The sequence below is a fragment of the Haliaeetus leucocephalus genome, unplaced genomic scaffold (assembly GCF_000737465.1).
Source record: "Haliaeetus leucocephalus isolate CR32 unplaced genomic scaffold, Haliaeetus_leucocephalus-4.0 Scaffold295, whole genome shotgun sequence".
Taxonomy (NCBI): Eukaryota; Metazoa; Chordata; class Aves; order Accipitriformes; family Accipitridae; genus Haliaeetus; species Haliaeetus leucocephalus.
This window is the reverse complement of record NW_010972731.1, coordinates 5,812,677-5,829,675: the sequence shown is the minus strand read 5'-3', so window position 1 is coordinate 5,829,675 and position 16,999 is coordinate 5,812,677. Positions and strand designations below refer to the sequence as shown.

The 16,999-nt window shown below is 45.5% G+C and overlaps 1 protein-coding gene across 1 annotated transcript in view; it reads right to left on the bottom strand.

Annotated features, from left to right (window-relative positions):
* The window catches only part of SDK1 (sidekick cell adhesion molecule 1), a 410,390-nt gene that overhangs the window by 25,204 nt on the left and 368,187 nt on the right, over positions 1–16,999 (bottom strand). The window contains exons 36-37 of the mRNA XM_010570301.1: positions 2,111–2,226; positions 504–690 (exon numbers count right to left, since the gene is read on the bottom strand). Coding sequence (XP_010568603.1) covers positions 504–690; positions 2,111–2,226 — 303 coding nt within the window. The remainder of the gene's footprint in view (positions 1–503; positions 691–2,110; positions 2,227–16,999) is intronic.

Genomic DNA, 16,999 nt, shown 5'->3' with positions numbered 1-16,999 from the left:
GTCCTGTAATCAATGAGAAACCCAGCCTGGCCTAAAAAAGGCACCCACTCAGCTGCAAAGCTGAACCTCAAAAGCAAGCACCGAGATCGGACGCAGGAGGGAAAGACCCTTAGAAGGATGCTAACGTGAGCACACAGCCCCAGCGCACGCCTCTTCTTCGTAGCCGCCGACAAGGGCATTGCCTTCGCCCTGTGCTGGAGCGCTCCCACCGTGATCACGTCCAGCACAGAGACAGCTCGGTCTGACCAGGTGGCTGCTGATCCAGCATTAAAAAAAAAAAAAAAAGACTGGTCCTTCTGCCAGCCCATTCTCATTTCTGCTGTATCACTCCCTTACTTGATCCCTCTTTTCCCCTCCGAGACTATTACAAGGTAATGACCCATCCGAAAGCTAAATCTAAACACCAGTGCCCTCCTGCGTCCACCCGTTTCCCTTAGCCACTGTCCAGTTACACGCTGGTCGTCACCAAGTCTGTGTTTTGAGACAAGACATCGGTCCCGTACCCGCCTGGTGCGTCCTGCCCTGCGAGGGGCTGCTCCGGGGGCCGTCCCCGGCTGCGTTGAAAGCGGAGATGCAGACCATGTACTGCGTGTGGCTGGTCAGGTTTTTGAGCCGGACGGTCGTCTCCGGGAGGAAAAGGACCTTCACTTTCTCCGTGTCATTTTGGATGTCGCTCTCCCAGTAATAAATCTGTCGGGACAGTGAAATGTTTTAGTATATGCTACACCTAGAAAATATCTGGGCATTGCAGCTGTAACAGATGAGGAAGATGGTGCGGTCTTGCTCTGGATGACTCCGTGAAATGGGATACTAATGCTTTTCACCATGTGCCCAATCTTTTCTCTTCCTTTGGCAAATTCCCCTGAGTCCAGTGACCATCTAGCTGAGTATATCACTCAAAAATAGAGCACAGGCTGAAGAATATGGCCTAATGACAGCAGATATAAGCTGCCAGAGTTCAGCAACGAGAGGTCAGTTTTTAAATTCTCCCTGAAATGCTAGCTGCCTGTCAGCACTGGCATCCCAATACGATGCTCCATAATTCACCTCTGCACGCACACAACAGTTTCACCAATTGTGTTCGCAGGACAGCTAAGCAAATGCCTTCCTGAAGAAGGTAATAAAGACTTTCCCTAACGTTCCTTGAGGTACTTTTCCCCATTCTTCCCTTACATAATTTGTATCCTGATGCCATAAAATTAGGCTTTGGAGAAGTCTTTTCCAAGAGGAAAAGTGGTGCCAGCCCTACTTATTGGACAGGCCTGGCAGCGAGAGCGATGCAGCAGGCCAAAGCAAGCCAGAAAGTTGAGAGAATGAGCCAAGGCAAGACTCCACCTTGGCTCTACAAGCCAAGCTGTTGGAGCCATCTATATACATACAAAAGGAAAAGAACATGAATTGATATATAAGGATGCTTGTTACTGCCAAGAAGGGATGCCAGATTATTCACGTTGGCTTGGCTTTTCTTTGCTTATGGACCTAAATTCATGGAGGGAGGCAGAGCCAAACACTGAACCCAAGCCAAGCTCCAGTGTTTGTAGACTTGCCCATTTCCACTCTCTGAGGGTCCATTCTCATGCTGGAGAAGCTAAACATCATGCCTCTGCAACATCCTCATGTCCTATGAACCAAATGCAATTAATACCGTGATTTAATTCTGTTAAAGTTAAGGAAATGAAATAATTCTTCCGAAATCCGACCTGGCCCAGGCTTCTAGCTTGGAGAAAGTTCTGCTTTTCGTAATGGCTTGCAACATTTGACAGATAGAAAGCTCAGTTAATTTTCTTGAATACATTTCTTGCCCCTAGCTCTTGTGTGTCTGTTGCTTTTTGAAGCAGATTATGTTGCCTGCGTAAGTGGAGCTGCCTCCTTATCTGCATACCCTGTTTCCCCATGCTCTCCTTCTCCACAAACAGCAACACACTTTTCCTCCCCCTCGTGTCATTCTCTTTCTTTTGGTTTTGGGACTTAGTGCCGTTTCCGTACTGCAGTCTGAGTGCTCTTTTAATTTGCCTTACGCAGTGAGGGCAACAGTAGTTTGTCGAGCTATCTCACAAGTAATAGCAGCGCCAAGCAAGATAAATGAAGCCAGTAGAAAGAGGAGAATTGCCTTGTAGCCTTGGATGTTCCCATTTTGGCTGTCGGCAGGAGGGGGGTCCCAGGTGAGCTCCAGCTGGCTTGCAGAAAGGGAGTTTACTTGGATGTTCTGGGGGGCCAGCGCTGGTGCTAGAGAGAAAGGAGAACAGCAGAATTAATAGTGACGAGCAGAACTAGTTCATATCCAGGTTGCAATTTGCCAGTTGCGGAAGGACCCCGGACAGACTCTGTTTACGCCCCGAGTCAGCTACCGGAGTCGGCCCTGGAGGGATCCGTGTCACCGGGAAGGCTCCGCACACGCGGAGCCGCCGAGCCCCCGGAGGAGGTTATGTTCTCTCCTGCACACACCGGCTTAGACACTGCATCAACTCAAGCCCGCCAGCAGCTTGGGAAAAGAAAGGAGGATGTTGTGTTCGTTCTACGGTAACTTTGGGGACTTGCCTTTGGCTGTGACGCCGCGCTCCTGATGGAGCCCTCCTAAAAGTCACCGGGAGCGAGGCAGCCCCTCTGCCACCCTCAGCCCGGCCCCCCGCTCAGCAGACAGCCTTTCTGACAGCCTGTTCGCAAGGCTCCAAGACTTAGGGCCAAAATACCATCTAAAATTACCTTCAACACCATTCGGACGCTAATCGACTCAACAACTATTTAATGTGTGACAAAATGACTTTTTAGTTTGCTACTCGTTAGCTCTGCTTTGATTATATCTTCGCATACACACGCTGGCCCTCCTGGCGTTTCTTCTTTGCACGGCGCCGTGCTAGAAAAGTAATCCTTGAGTGCACCTGGGTCATGCCATCCTTCCCTTCGTCAGGATCCAACTTGGTGCAGGTGGATTTTCTTCCCCAGCAGCTAGCAAGGACGGTCTGTTTTCCTGACCTGCTGTCTCTGCCTCCAGCAGGTCTTAACAAAACAGCACATGTTCTGTTTACAGAAAAGGTGCCGGAGCGTGTCCTGTTCAAACTCCAGAAGTAGGAAGAGAAAGGCAGGGCAAAGGGTACGCTTCTCCTTTCTCCGTGTTGACGGTGCCATAGCCTTCACCCAGACCACCTGAGAAAGCTGCCTCTTTTCTCTCTGCCCCTTTATGGGCCGTAAATAGACGTGATAAAACATTCCCTACTCGAGTTAGATAGCCCCGGTTATCTGTTCCTCGCGAGACTTCTTTCTTTAGAGGGAATGACCTTCATAAGTCACACTTTTCTACCAATACTCCCTCCCCCCAGAGTTATAAAATAAAATAGTAATTAACACCCACTCAGCCTGACACCAACTATTTATTTTGTTCTAACTGTGTGGTTTCCATATTATCACTGCCCACCCTGCCGTTAATGGAAATGTTAATAACCAGCGCCAGGTTGTTGTGACAGATGCTTGGGCTCATTATCAGAAATTCTTATTTACCGCTCCATTAAACGACAGAATCGCACAAAAAAACAATTCAATCAAAACTAACTGGAGGAATTTTAACAGCCACATTAATAATCCAAAACATAAATAAAGTTAATGTCTTTTGCATGTTTGCCATCGGCAACTCTATTGCAAAATTATTGCTGTACAATTAAAACGTGAAAGGCAAAATTGAAAATAGCCTTTATCCCAGTGCTCACTTAAAACTATTTGTTTATTATAATTTTTTTGTTATTGTTTCACTTCCAGCTGGATGTAGCGAATGCACGAGGTGACAATGACCATCAGTAAAATACAGCTTGTTCGCAGGGGTGCACTCACTTAATTGCCGCCCTTCTTCTGCACTTTGCGGAGGAGCGAAGGGAGCAGCTACCCGGCCGGCTGCCTGCGTTCAGCGCAACGTAGCAGCGTTCTGTTAAGGACCAAAAATCTCAAGATTTTGAGACTTTCACAGCACGCATCAGAGTGCGAGGCCAAACTGATCACACAGTACAAACCTGAAAATACATCTCGGAGATTTGCAGATGACGACACGCTCAGGGAAACGGGAATATGTACAATCACAGAAGAAAATGGATCACTTTAGCGATGTGTTTTCTTTCTAGGTAGTGACACTGCTGTCTGTCCTGAGCTGACAGCTTCAACGTGCTCTCAATACCCAGCTCTGAAGCAGTACCTACAATGGCATTTTTCTTTGGATCCCATGTGCCAGCCTGCAACAATTGCCGCTTCCGAGATGGGACCATTAGAAGAGCCTGCTGCCAGAAAAACACCGCTTTTCCTCAAACCTTTTTTGGAGCATGTCTGAGAAACACAATGGTTAAAAAGTGCCAGTGATCATTCTCCACTGACACTCTTGCTGCTGGAGCTGCACTTTTGCTGGCACGGCGGTGGAAAATTTGATGGGAGGGGAAAAAAAAAAAAAAGACAATGTAGAAAAAGATATTTCTCTTCACTACCCCAGAGCCTCCACGAGATGCAAATTATTTGGTTTTGTGCCCTGTGAGTCTGTCCCTCTGTTCAATTTCAAAGGCTGATGTGTCCCTCCTCTTCTAAGCACAGATTTCTTGTTGACAGCAAGGGACAGCAGAAAAGTGCTGCTGACGCTTGATGTGGCTCTGTGCAGACAGCACGTTACATTAAGGGTGAAATGAAATACTTTAAAAAGAAGGAAACACATCCCTAAAGACTCTACCTGTTTGAAACCCCAAACCATTCACTGAATGGATGGACAGGCTGTACCAATAAAAGCAGGCACATTTAAAAGGTGAATTCAAAAGCCTTTTACCTTCTAGGAATGCAGAGTTCAAGATTACTGAGCTCTCAGTTTTTTCATGGCTGTTGAAATCACGCATACATAAAAAGCAAGGTTAAAGCTGCATACCTCACACTGCTGTAGGTGTTAGTGACATTACCAACTATAGGAGGAGCGACACAGACCCCTGAGGGTCCAAACTCAGCTCTTGGCAGGTGGAAAGCATTTCACTTTCCCTGAAAAAATAAGTACATATTCAGGAAGTCTAATTCTGTGCACATATCCTGCCTTGGAATCTCATGCAGATATGTGTAAACATTTCTTTTCTCATCTGATTTCTGTTCACCTTTGAGATTGTCTCCTTGAAACTCTCAGTCAAAACTAAGCAGAAAGGCTGAGCAGGTTGTATAGCAATTAGTAAAAAAATACCAACTATGGACAGGGATGAAGCTGGCAGGATCATGTAAAGACAACAAATCTATCTGGAAATGCAGTGAGAGTGTCAAAATGAGCCCATGAATAAAGTTACACATCTAAATCCACATTTAAACATATCACTGCCCTCATTTCCCAATCATACTGAACAGCCTCTGCTCACACTGCAGTCAATTTGAGCTTGCAAATGCTTACAACCTTTAAAGAGAAGGTGCTTAAAATCCCCAGTGGCCTGCCCGCACCGGAGCTCCGCGCATTGCAGAAGGTTCACCTCCGTTTTTCTTGCTGCTTGCTTGGGATATTTGCTCTCTGGGCTGTGTGGCACCGAGAGCTTTTCATCAATACAAAACTACTATTCCTTTTCTCAGTGACAGTTGCCACGATGCTCTGTAGCACAGGTAGGCTACAAATCCTTGTGATTCATTGCGTAAACTTAATAACTGTTTTTATGAAGCATTCCTTGCTGCTCTTACATCTGCTCCAATTTCTGGGTAGCAAAGGATTTCTCCTCTGCTGATTTTCTAATTGTTTCTGTAATGCCAGTATTACGTCAGGAAATTCACAGACAAGTCTGGGACAAGATTCCCTGACACTCATGCTATTTAAATAAACATGCAGGCAAAAAATGAGGAGAAAAGTGCAGTGAAAGAGACTGAAGATTTTCTGTGCATCAGCTTGATCCCACAGTTCCAAGCAATCCCAAGCAAATTTCTGTTTTGTAAAGACCTCTGATCCTTTTCTATCGAGCAAGCATTTCCCCCCCCAGTTCATCAAAGCGTGCTTTTGTGAACATGCTTGCTTTTATTCCCTAGTAATCAATATATTTGCATTTTGGTGTTAGCACCTAGAGGCCAGAATCTCATTGCACAATGTGTTGCATAAACACAGAACAAAGAAATGGCTCCAGGCCTAAAAAGCCTCTAATCTGTATGTCTACACATTATAATGGAGGGGTGGTCGCAGCATGTTCTGATATCAGCTGTAATCTTATCTACCTAGTGAGTAACAACAAGAGAGAAGACACAGCAATATTCAGCGTAGCATGTGCTGACAAGGAAAGCATGCACATGCAGCACCTCCAAAGTTTACACCACTGGTTCCTGGCACACATAGTCATGGAAAACAGAGCTGGAAAGGATTTGGAGAGGGCTCAGACAAGCCATCCTCCCGCGTCATGCTGGGATCAGCTTGGCTGGTCAGATGTTTGTGTAATCTTGATCACTGACCTCTTTCCAGATTTCCCTGCTGTCCCCACACAAACTCTGCCAGTGTATCCCTATTTTAATAACTCTTAAAATAACTCTCAGCTTTCTGATTTTTTTTTTTTTTTTTAGCCTAAACCATCCTCGCCGTATTGAAGTTCTGTCCCTGCAGTGCCGTGGAGAACAGATTGTTTCTTCTTCTGTCACAGCCACTGCCCTCAAGTTATAGCATAGATAAGCAACAGTTAAGTGGATTATAAAAGCCAAACACAACAAAACAAACAGAAGGTCACCAGATAAAACAGCGAGACTGATCTGCAGAATGGGTAAAGCAAAAACGCAAGGGGTTTTCTAGCAGTATGGGCTTAGAGAAGGAATGCAAGGATGGTACCTCCCAAGAAAGAACAAAAAGGCGTATCTGCGGATGTTTGCAGTCACTCCTTCCACCAAGGAAAAGCAGCACGAGAGAAAAGTGTTGAGTCTTTATTGGCCATTTTCTTACAGTGTCTGCGAAAGAGAGGTGGGAGCGAGGAACGCTTCCCCGGTGCAGCAGTACCTCTGTGCCATCAGGAATGCTGCGTGAGCGATGCTGATTAGTTCAATAACAATTAGTTAATTGTGCTTCAAAAACAGCTACTGCGAAGCTGCTTTCCGCTGTGACAAAGCAGCACAAGCTATATTTAGAACGTAAAAGATGTTTCCCACCAATTTCTGGCTGTTTTAAGCTAGGCTATGTTTTGTGATGGAAGTATACGCTTTTTCCAAGGACTGCACTTTCTGGGGTTATTCAGATGTATCTCAGATGCAACAAGACTGGCATCCACATCCTTTGTACGTGGGTCTTGTTCCCTCCAACGCAACTCCATTTCCTAACATTGGACCCGAGTGCTCCTACCCTCTTATTCAGACGTGACAATCCGGCACCAAAACCTAGCGCTCTGCCAGTTCTTAACTTCGTCAGGCTTGTGTCACCCTGCGACTTGAAACGAGTCTCAGGAAAGGAGCTATCTGGTCTCTCCCATCTTTGAGAAGCCCAACCTCCTACTGGGTGGGGGAGGAGGTTAAAGCAGCTGGAAAAGCCAGGTTTTAGTAGGAAATAACCCTTTTTCAGGGATGTTGATATATGTGTTGATTTATGTGGTTGTATAGACCAGCGTAAGAGAAGTTGAAATATTTCCTACTGTACAGGAGACCAATGGAAGTCAATACAAGAAGAACTTGAACATCTCAGCCTCATGAACACTGATAAAGAGGGAGCACAATCTAATTGATGCAAAAATAGAAAGATAAACAGACAAACCTACCTTGGTGGAGAAGAAGGGGTGGAGAGGAGAAAGAGAATAGCTGTCAGGACGGGGACCTTGGGAATCTAGCACACTCACAATTGCTTCACTCTGTGCCATGTTATCTGGGAGGGCAATCACTTTGTCTCCTCCATATATACTACACTTCGTACAGTAGCTGTGTATTGCCACGTCCAATTTTTAAGGATATCAAAGTCATGAAAAAGCATAAATAAAAGCAGCTGCAAATGATACCCAAATGTAACATCCCCAGCTTCTTTGCTTAGCACTGGGAAGCTTCCCAACGTTGGCTAGGCATGTCTTCAGCATCTGCAGAGATATGGGGGGAGGCAGCGGGGAGGGAGGAAAGAGGGAGAGGTGACATTCACTGCGCTTATTGGAAAAACATCGATATGAACCAAGGACTAGAAATGGAGTATCCTTTCCATGGACCCAGACTCTAGGAGGTTATCTGCCGATGCCATTTTTTTGAACTGAGGAGGCAATCATGTTCTGAGGAAACCTCCACGGATATGACTTATTCATGAAGAACCTTCATAAACTGGCAAGTGACTCAAGCAGAAGTAATTCTCATCCTGTCCCTCACCATCTCTTCCAGTGGTGGCGAAAACACTGTTGCTGTGATTACTAATCTTTTAATACAGGGTTCAGATTTTCCAGTGAGCCTTGTGCAATCCAGGATTTTCATGGGGCCAACTCGATCCAAGTGATGCAGAAAAGGTTACCGTGATCTCATTACAATGCCTACAACCGAGGCGAATCTCACAGAGCGGTGCTGCGAAATACTTAGAACCTGCAAACAAAGACTACATGTTTTTCTTTTGCTGAAGCCCACAGTTCTACTTAGCTAATACAAACCTAAAACAGGCTATCACATTGCGTATGGAGATTATCCATCAATGGACTGAGAGCGCCTGGCCCAAAAGTAAAAAGCCCTTACAGAACTGTCAGACTGCCTCTGGAAAGGGCATACAGGTGGTTAAAACAGGAAGGGGGAAAATAATAAAATGAGCTTTTTCCTCTGTTTCTTTCGTGTCAACAAGGATACGATCAGACGCAGGCAGGTAGCCCATCACTCAGCAGAGACGGACCCACGAGCAGGAACAGCAAGAGCCTGACAAGCATTAGGTATGCGCAAACAAACATACAGGCGTAAACCTACGAGCTAAAATCCCCTCTCGCTTACATCAATGCAAATTAGGGTTAGCTCTGCTAAAGCTAGTAGAGCTAACCCAGTAGGAAAGTTGTGTACCTGAGAGCAGCGCCAGCTCTGATGAGTGCAGGATTCACCCCCCAGGAGGTACTGAAGGGTGTTCAAGGGTGCAAGGGATGGGGAAGAACTGCTGAGTGTTTGGTGCTTTGGCCTGATGCTCCCTCATGTGCACCGGGAGGAGCGGGAGCAGCACCAGGTGGGAAAGTAGCGCTCTCAACTCTCTGGAAAAAGTCTACCCGTTAGAGGCAAAATTACCTACTTCAGACTATTTCCCCATGTTCTCTGGTTCCCAAGACTCCTCCTCCTCCATTTATAGTCATGTTCCACTCACTATAATTTGTTAATCCCACACTCTAATGTCATAATACCACAAGTTCATGGCAGCTGACAAAAGCATCCACTTAATGTTCACTAACAGTAACGGCAGCACCTACTAAAGCCTAATAAGCACCGACAACTCCTTATGCTCCACTAAAGTCAAGAGAGCGTGTCAAATAATTAGGGTGAATCTCCACTGGGTTTGCCATATACCAAATGTTAAAAGCCGTATCAGAAAAAAGTCAAACTGAGCAGGTGAGATCTGCCACTGCGATAACCTTTCGCTGTGGCTTTAATGCAAGTCTGGGTAGCTGACCCCCATGAGGGATTAATTTAGGATTTACAGATTGCAATGGTCAGGGAACCCCAGGGAGCCCATGGAGGACTGTGATCTTGTGCTCCTGGGGAGAGAGAGATTAAATTTACATTTTCTCCACTCTGAGTGAGAGTTTTCTCTTTCGGTATTTGTTTTGCAGTCCTAGCGTCCCTGAATTCATCACTGTGGTCCTATACCCCCATATCATCTCAGTGTCCAGATCGCTGTGGCCAAAATAGTTTAGAAAATTGCTAATTCATATTTCATAGGAAAAAATGGCAACTTTTTTGTTTTCAGTCTACGACAGGCAACCTGAAATGCCTCCAGTTCCATGATTGACGATGGATACAGCAAACAGATGTCAGAAAAGAAAACCAACTGTGTTTCTCTACAGCTGGCTTCACAGCAAAGCCGTACAGAGGAGGCAAAGCCACGGGAGTTGAGACCCATATGAAAATAGTTACAACATTTTGCTCACATATCCCAGGATGACTGAAAACAAGCGGAGCAGGACTGCACAATTAGAGGAAATAGAAATTTGGCTGCAAATATAACCCTTTAGTCAAAAATACTCAAACTCCAGCCCGTGTCTGCTTGAATACGAGTTATCAGCCAGGGCTTCCCCGCTTCTTTACCAGTGCAATTTATGGTCCGTTTTACTTTACTACTGATGGCTCATGTTTTTGAAAGGAAGGTTAATTCCTTTGCTTTTAATGGAGTAGCTCTGCTGTTAGTTCTGTAAGGCTTTGCATACACGATCAGGCTTCTCATCCCTCTGCCCTCTGTGTACTGTGCAGGGATGTCCCTGCACTCGGTTCTTCACAGGACATATAACACTGCAGCAGAACAGCTAATTTGTCCTACCACTCCCACTGCTGCTTGCACCAACTACAGAACAAAGACAGGAGTCCTGATGATGAATTTGAGTACGGAGAGTCTGTCGGTCTCGGGCTACAGTCAGTGCTGAAAATCGACATCAAACTGTTGGGTTTTTGAGATGGAAGTTCATCATCTGAGCAAAACGTCGCATGGCAATGGCAGCCCAACGCCACCCACACCCGAGGCAGAGATAAACAAGCACAGTTGATCAAAACCTGATGATATTTTTGCTTGGACAAAACCATCTTTCCTACATTGAGACGTGATAAAAAGAGGCAATTACACTAGAGCTAAGCAGGAGCTGCCGCACTGTATAAAGCATTGTGCTGTACCAAAGGCTGCTTATGACCAATATTAACAACTTAATGAGCTGTTAATGAGGCGCGCATTCAGCTTTTACTTGCAGCATGAAAACATTGCAAATCATTTTAGGGAGCTTCTGGATTGCCAATGGAGAATTAAAGATGTCAAATAAGCCCATCAAATCTATGTCTCAATCTGGACACTGCTTTCCAGTGCATTCTCTTAAAATTCCTTTTCCTGTATGGTAGAATAACTTGCTTTGACAGCAGTACGACTCTCACTTAGACTTTGCTTCCTTCTGCCTTGACATTAGATTTCAGTCTCCAGAGAGCTGCAGGGATGTCTTTTTGACATGTTGACATTAAGGACACTTCTTCCACAGACTCACACTGGCACAGTTACTTTCTGTCTTACCATTATAAGAGCAGCTACTGAGCTAAGCTACCAAATTTGGAAGTTTAATTATGAAACCTTTGTGCTCATCTGTAAATAGTTTAAGAACGTAAAACAACCCTTAAAAAAAAGTAGCCGGTTTGAATAGGAAAGAGAGCCAAGGTTTATATAGAAAAATTCATATCCATAATTCCCCAGCATTGCAGCAATACCAGAAACACACAAGGAATGACTAATGCTCTAATGTAGGCACACTTTAGTTTGTTATTTTTTACTATCCTGTCACAGCCCTGCAGGATTAGATAATGCAGCCGAGTGCTATCTATACTGCTATTACCACCAGTGGAGCTGCATTGATGGGAACAACAAATCCAAATTGGACTTGCTGCAGACAAGCCCCAAGTGGAAACCATGCATAGAGTGAGTCTGGAGGAGTTTAAAATCCACCGAGAAATACTGACGGGATGTACCCAGTGGCTGATCCTGCTCTCAGAAATGGAATGCTGTTGGGATACAGGCGTAACGGTTTCCAGCAATGCAAGAGAAACTGCAAAGAGGTTTATTTCCCAGTCCAAAAAAGAAATGTCTCACCGCTTTTTTCCCCTCTCCATCTTCCTATAGTTTCCCTTTCTTGCTCTGCTCTGGCTTTATTCTCTTTTAGCGCACTGTTGGAGAACATGGCTTGGATCTTTAACTCTGAGCTCAGAGAACTTCTCCTTCCTTAGAGAGAAAGACACTGGGGACAGGATGAAAACCCAGTGCCACTCCTGGAGCAGGGCATTCCCAGAACGGCTGTGTGTAAGGCTCATTCACAATTGAGCATGATGTTGGAACAGCTCTGCAGATTCTTCGAATTTAAAGGGGAGGGGAAAAGGAAAATCAATGTTTCAAACACCCTGCCACCCCCCAAAAGTAGCCTTTTGCGGATGTTCGGAAGTGTCAACGATTAAAAGGCAAATACCTTAACATTTCAAAGGCTTAGAGCTTTTAAAGTGCCAAGGAAGGTCAACCCCTTTGTTTAAAGCTTGAGCAAGTGAAACCACTAATTTCTTTATTATACTATTTTCCAATAGCTTCCCTCCATCCCATTTTGTTTATCAAGGGAAGAGACCATCCCTAGGCTGACAGGTTTTAGACTACTGCAATGTGAAAAGGCCACAATAATCCTTCTCTCCTCCAGTAGTGTCGGGGATGGAAATGCCCACCCTGTTCTAGCCGTGCCAGTAGCGACGTGCTCCCTATCTGCATACCCCCATCACCCACCGAGGGACACGGCCCACGTGTCCCCAACAGATAGGAGAAAACAGCCAAGGGGGCCACAGCGGACTGATTGAAGCTGCCAGCTCTAATGTGTTGAAATGTTGTCATTCCTCTTGTAGGCTGTTAACAAGGAGGCACAGGGGACTTTCTCCGCACAGCATCTTCTCAGCTACATTCGGGGCAGAGAAGGAGATAAAGCTTCTGGGCTATAAGAGAAAGGGGGGCCCAAGGTAGCGCTGAGGGACTCCCTTCCCCAGAAATCGACCTGCGATGGGGAGGTGACACCACGTAGTGTGTTTTGTACGAACACACGGAAAGAGAGAGGCCTGCAGAAAGAGATGAAAACACTCAGGGAAAAGGCAGCCTTGTTCTGACAACCTCTGGCATCAGCACAAATGACAACGGGACATTGCCCAAGCACAGATAAGCAGGTAAGAAGGGACAAGAGCTCTTTACTAGAAACAGCTTCTAAAGGGGAGCCAGGTGCCTGGAGTCAAGTCTTTGCTTCCTTACGAGGCTTCTTTCGCCTTAGCATGGCTTCTTCTATTTTGTCTTCTCTCTCCCCAAACCCAAATTACTATTTCTGGTTTTGGAGCTTTCCAGATGGTTTCTATTTCTTGCCTATAAAATGCTGGAGATGGCCAGGCAGCTCTGAGTGCTTCCCCTGACATTACTGGCAGAGCAGAGCTTCCCTGCATGTTTCAGCTAAGGGTGGACAAAATAAAGTTTGTGAACTCCAGAAACACCTGTGGAGCTGCCAGCAGGAGGGCAGATGAAAATAATTGCAGGTAACAGTGGGAAATTTATTTTGGTGTCTGCTAGCTTTGCACCAAGAGATAGATGCAGGTTTTTGAAGACGGTAAGAAAAGAGAGCTAAGAAGCAGTTGTTCCTCTGTTTCACTCCTGTTCCTTTCCAAGCTACAGTTTCAATTGGAAGAAAGTGAGACAGCCAGGAAACCTCTTCTGAAAGATGATGGCACAATCAAGGCGGCATTTCAACGAAGGACTTCTAAGAAAGAGATCTGTCTCCCAGCTCTTTTTACTCCTTGCCTTTCCCATTGCAGAACCACCTCTCAGAGACCATTATTAAAAAGAACAACAACAAACCAGCCTCATCAGTTCTTGTGAATTCTGAAGGTCACCGATGTCACCATCAGTTATAATGACACACATCACTCCCTTCTTCACACAAATGGATTTACAACCTCTTTAAAGGCTAGTGTCTCTTGGTGCACTTCACCCCTTCTGCTACCTCCTCTCTGCACACATGTGCTCTCCTCCAGCAGCAGCTGCTGGAAGAAATTATGTATTCCATTATTTTTCATCCAGAACAGCTTTGCAGTATACGGGAGAAGCACTGGAGGCTGCAGGCTCATTAGCACAGGATTTGTATTGCTGCCTTCCATTTTATTCACCTTCCCAAATTAGGTGAAGCACACCTGCCCCAAACCTGTGATTTCTGTTTAATTAAAATGCAGGTAGTGGAGTCTCCTGAACTCCAGAGCCCACCACACAATCAGATAGTGACAGCGACCTGGTAGAATAATGCTCTTGATATAGTGGCTGCTCTAACAGAGTCTTAATTTCAGTCGAGCAGAACAGCACCTCTGGTAGCAGCTGCATTTAGGGCTGGGATGAATATCAGTACCCAGCCTCTCGCTGAACACTCACTGCCTTCCCAATCAAAGCCGGCATCCCTGACAGCTGAACTGTTAAATGAATTAACAAGGCGAGAAGGGGGCTTGCCGACGGGGCTGTGACTCCCTTCATAATTTCTGCAAGTGATGGCTTTCAATTTTTCTGTCATTTGTCGGGAGATGCGCATGGTTCTCTAACGAGCAGGGCAGAGCTGCAGCCAGCTCTAAAAAGGCAACGTTACGAGGATCTTCTGCTGCACGGATGAGAAGGATCCAGATGCTTGAGGCAGGTGGGGGAAGGACACCAGCTCTGTTCAGGCTGAGCAGGCAGTGCATCCTTCCTCGCTGAGCGCAAGGACTCCCAGCCCGCTCTCCTGGCACGGCGAAGAATTGCTCTCCACGCCAGCGAGTTTTGTGAACGTCCAGGCAGAACTCACAATGGAGCCTTTGCCGGGGCTTTGATCTTATGGGCTACTGTAACAACAAAAAGGTTTTGCTCCACGTGTAGCAAAAAAACCCCCCAACCCCAAACAAACAAAGAACAAAAACCCCAAAACACTTGCATCCAGCTCCTTTTATTCCCCAGGCAAGTCAGGATACAGAGGTCTGTTGCCTACCAGCAGGTTGTTCTCTCCCAAAATTTCCTCCTGCCCATCAGTCAGAGGTAAGTGAGACCTGAGCACTTGGGCTGCCCAAGGAGGCTGTTGGCTGAGGTACAGCTCAACGGCACTCAAGGGCTCGAGAGAGACTCCCCATTCGGATGCTTTTTACTCATTTGATTGGCAAAACTGCCAGAAGGTTGGTTTAAATGGCTTTTTTCCCCAAGATTGTCAGGGGGCTCCATTGTCTACTGGAGCTTTTATTGTAAAAATCCAGATATGATGACAGGAAACTCTTCAAATCTAAAAAGGGGAGAGCGCAAGAGGGAAGGAAGGAATTACAGACACTCCTCCTTCTGCATTGCTTGTCTGGCTGCACCAGACACAGAAGCTGAACAGCCCATCAACTGTCACTATTATTTGCAGGTGCCCCACGCTGTACGAAACACCCACCAGAACTGCACAGAATTGGAAATTTTGACTGAGCTGGCCTAATTCTAGCACATTTCCCCAAAGGCACGTGCAGTATATTCCTTTTTACAACCAAGAGAGGAACATTCTCGCGCCTACCAGAATTACTGCAACCCTTACGGCAGAATGAAGCACCGTTTAACAGTACTGAGACGTAAGTTATCTGAGGCTTTCAGACCGGGGACTGGTCCCCTTCATTCATTTTGTGTTCAGCGCTATGCCTGTGTTGTCAGCACTTGTTGTTTATTGGGAAGGTTTTCTCTATTTTTAACATGGATGCTCCATTGCTGAAGCTAAGCAGACCCATTTTTTCCAGCTTGCTGCTTAACTGCCTTTACCATGGGTAAGAACATCAAGCAAACAATAACAACAAAAACTTGTATTTCCACAGCACACTTTAACTCAAAGGTGTCACAAATCAATTTAAAACTTAAATTGCAATACCAGCTCCAATCACTTTACTCACAGGATAAATCACAGCCAGTTCTGGAGGTGGAAGAGGCAGTTATATAACAAAGCATAATAACTTCACACAACGAGAGTGAAAACCGGCAGGAAGATCCTACATTCATCATTTCTACCGCATGAACCTGGATTGTCCCTAACCAGAGGTAAATCCAGTATTTCTAAAAAACCATCTGAGTCGCGCTATGACTTCAGATATACCAGCCCTGCCTGTGAAAGGAGGTCTCCTGGATATCTCAGTTTCCTCCCAAGTTCAGCTCCTTCCACTGCCCTGTTCCCTGACTGAGTTACGATGAGGAAGACCTGGACCGTGGGATTAAAAGACACAATATAACAGCATTTCCTTGTTTTCCCCAGGTGATCTTCTGTGCCATGTACATGTGTATAAATGCAAGTGCTGGCTCCATTTGCAGCAGTGAGATATTTAGCTCTGAAACAAAAATGTATTTTGAAGCCAGATACAGTTCGTTCCACTTGGGGCTTTCTTTGCTGCAGTTGCAGAAGTAAGTTGGAGCAGCAGCAAACTAGAAAAAAATGTAAATATTGCCAGCTGTCTCTCCAGAACCATGCTGCTCTGATTAATTTATGATGTTTTCAGAGAAAGATAGTGAATGTTACACCACATTTGAAATGAAAAGGTTAAGTAGAGTTTAAAAAAATGTGCTTTGCTTAGTTTTGAGCAATAGAATAGTTAATGAATATTAATAAAATGAATTAGTGCTGGGTTTGATAGCTTCTACATCCTAGCCTTGAGACAGAAGAACAAAAGCGTAATCAGATTCGTTCACGGCGGCAGACTGAACAACAGGAGGGTGCGTGTCGCCTATTCTTGTTCTAAGCTTCAAAAGACGCTGCTGCAGAAATTGATACCATAACTAACAACTATTTCGGCGCCAGCCTCTCTCCAGCTGGGGTCACCATAAATACTGCACCGCCGCCGTGGCTGTGAGGAAGACATCAGCTATTCCAGTCCTGCACTTCTCAGCTAGAGTTACTGAGAAGAACAGACTCAGCTGCTGGTTATCTGGGCTCTGCAAAATCACCTGTTTCACAAAGCCTTCAAAGAAGTGTCTAGTTAGCTGTCTCATCCTGATTTCTGCCTCTGGCCTTCCAATGGAGGGATTTTAAAATGATCAGCAAGTTACATTTCATAAATACAGCCTGGATTCGTGCACTAGATCCATAATAAGTAAAGGCACGAATAGTGCCACTGACCCTCAGCTGCTGTAGAGGCTGGATGCAGCTATAGAGTCTGTATGTTCCTGAGAGTAATCATCATCTGTGCCTTCAAAGCTAGCATTAAACCAGACACAGTGTCTTCTTTACTTCCAAGAGCGTAAAAATACAGCAAGGTGTGGTGCGCAGGCAATGTCTCTACACAGAGAGCTATAAAATAAAAGAACCAGCTTTCCAAGTCTCCCTTGTTTTGTAGTTTTGTTTCTTTTCCC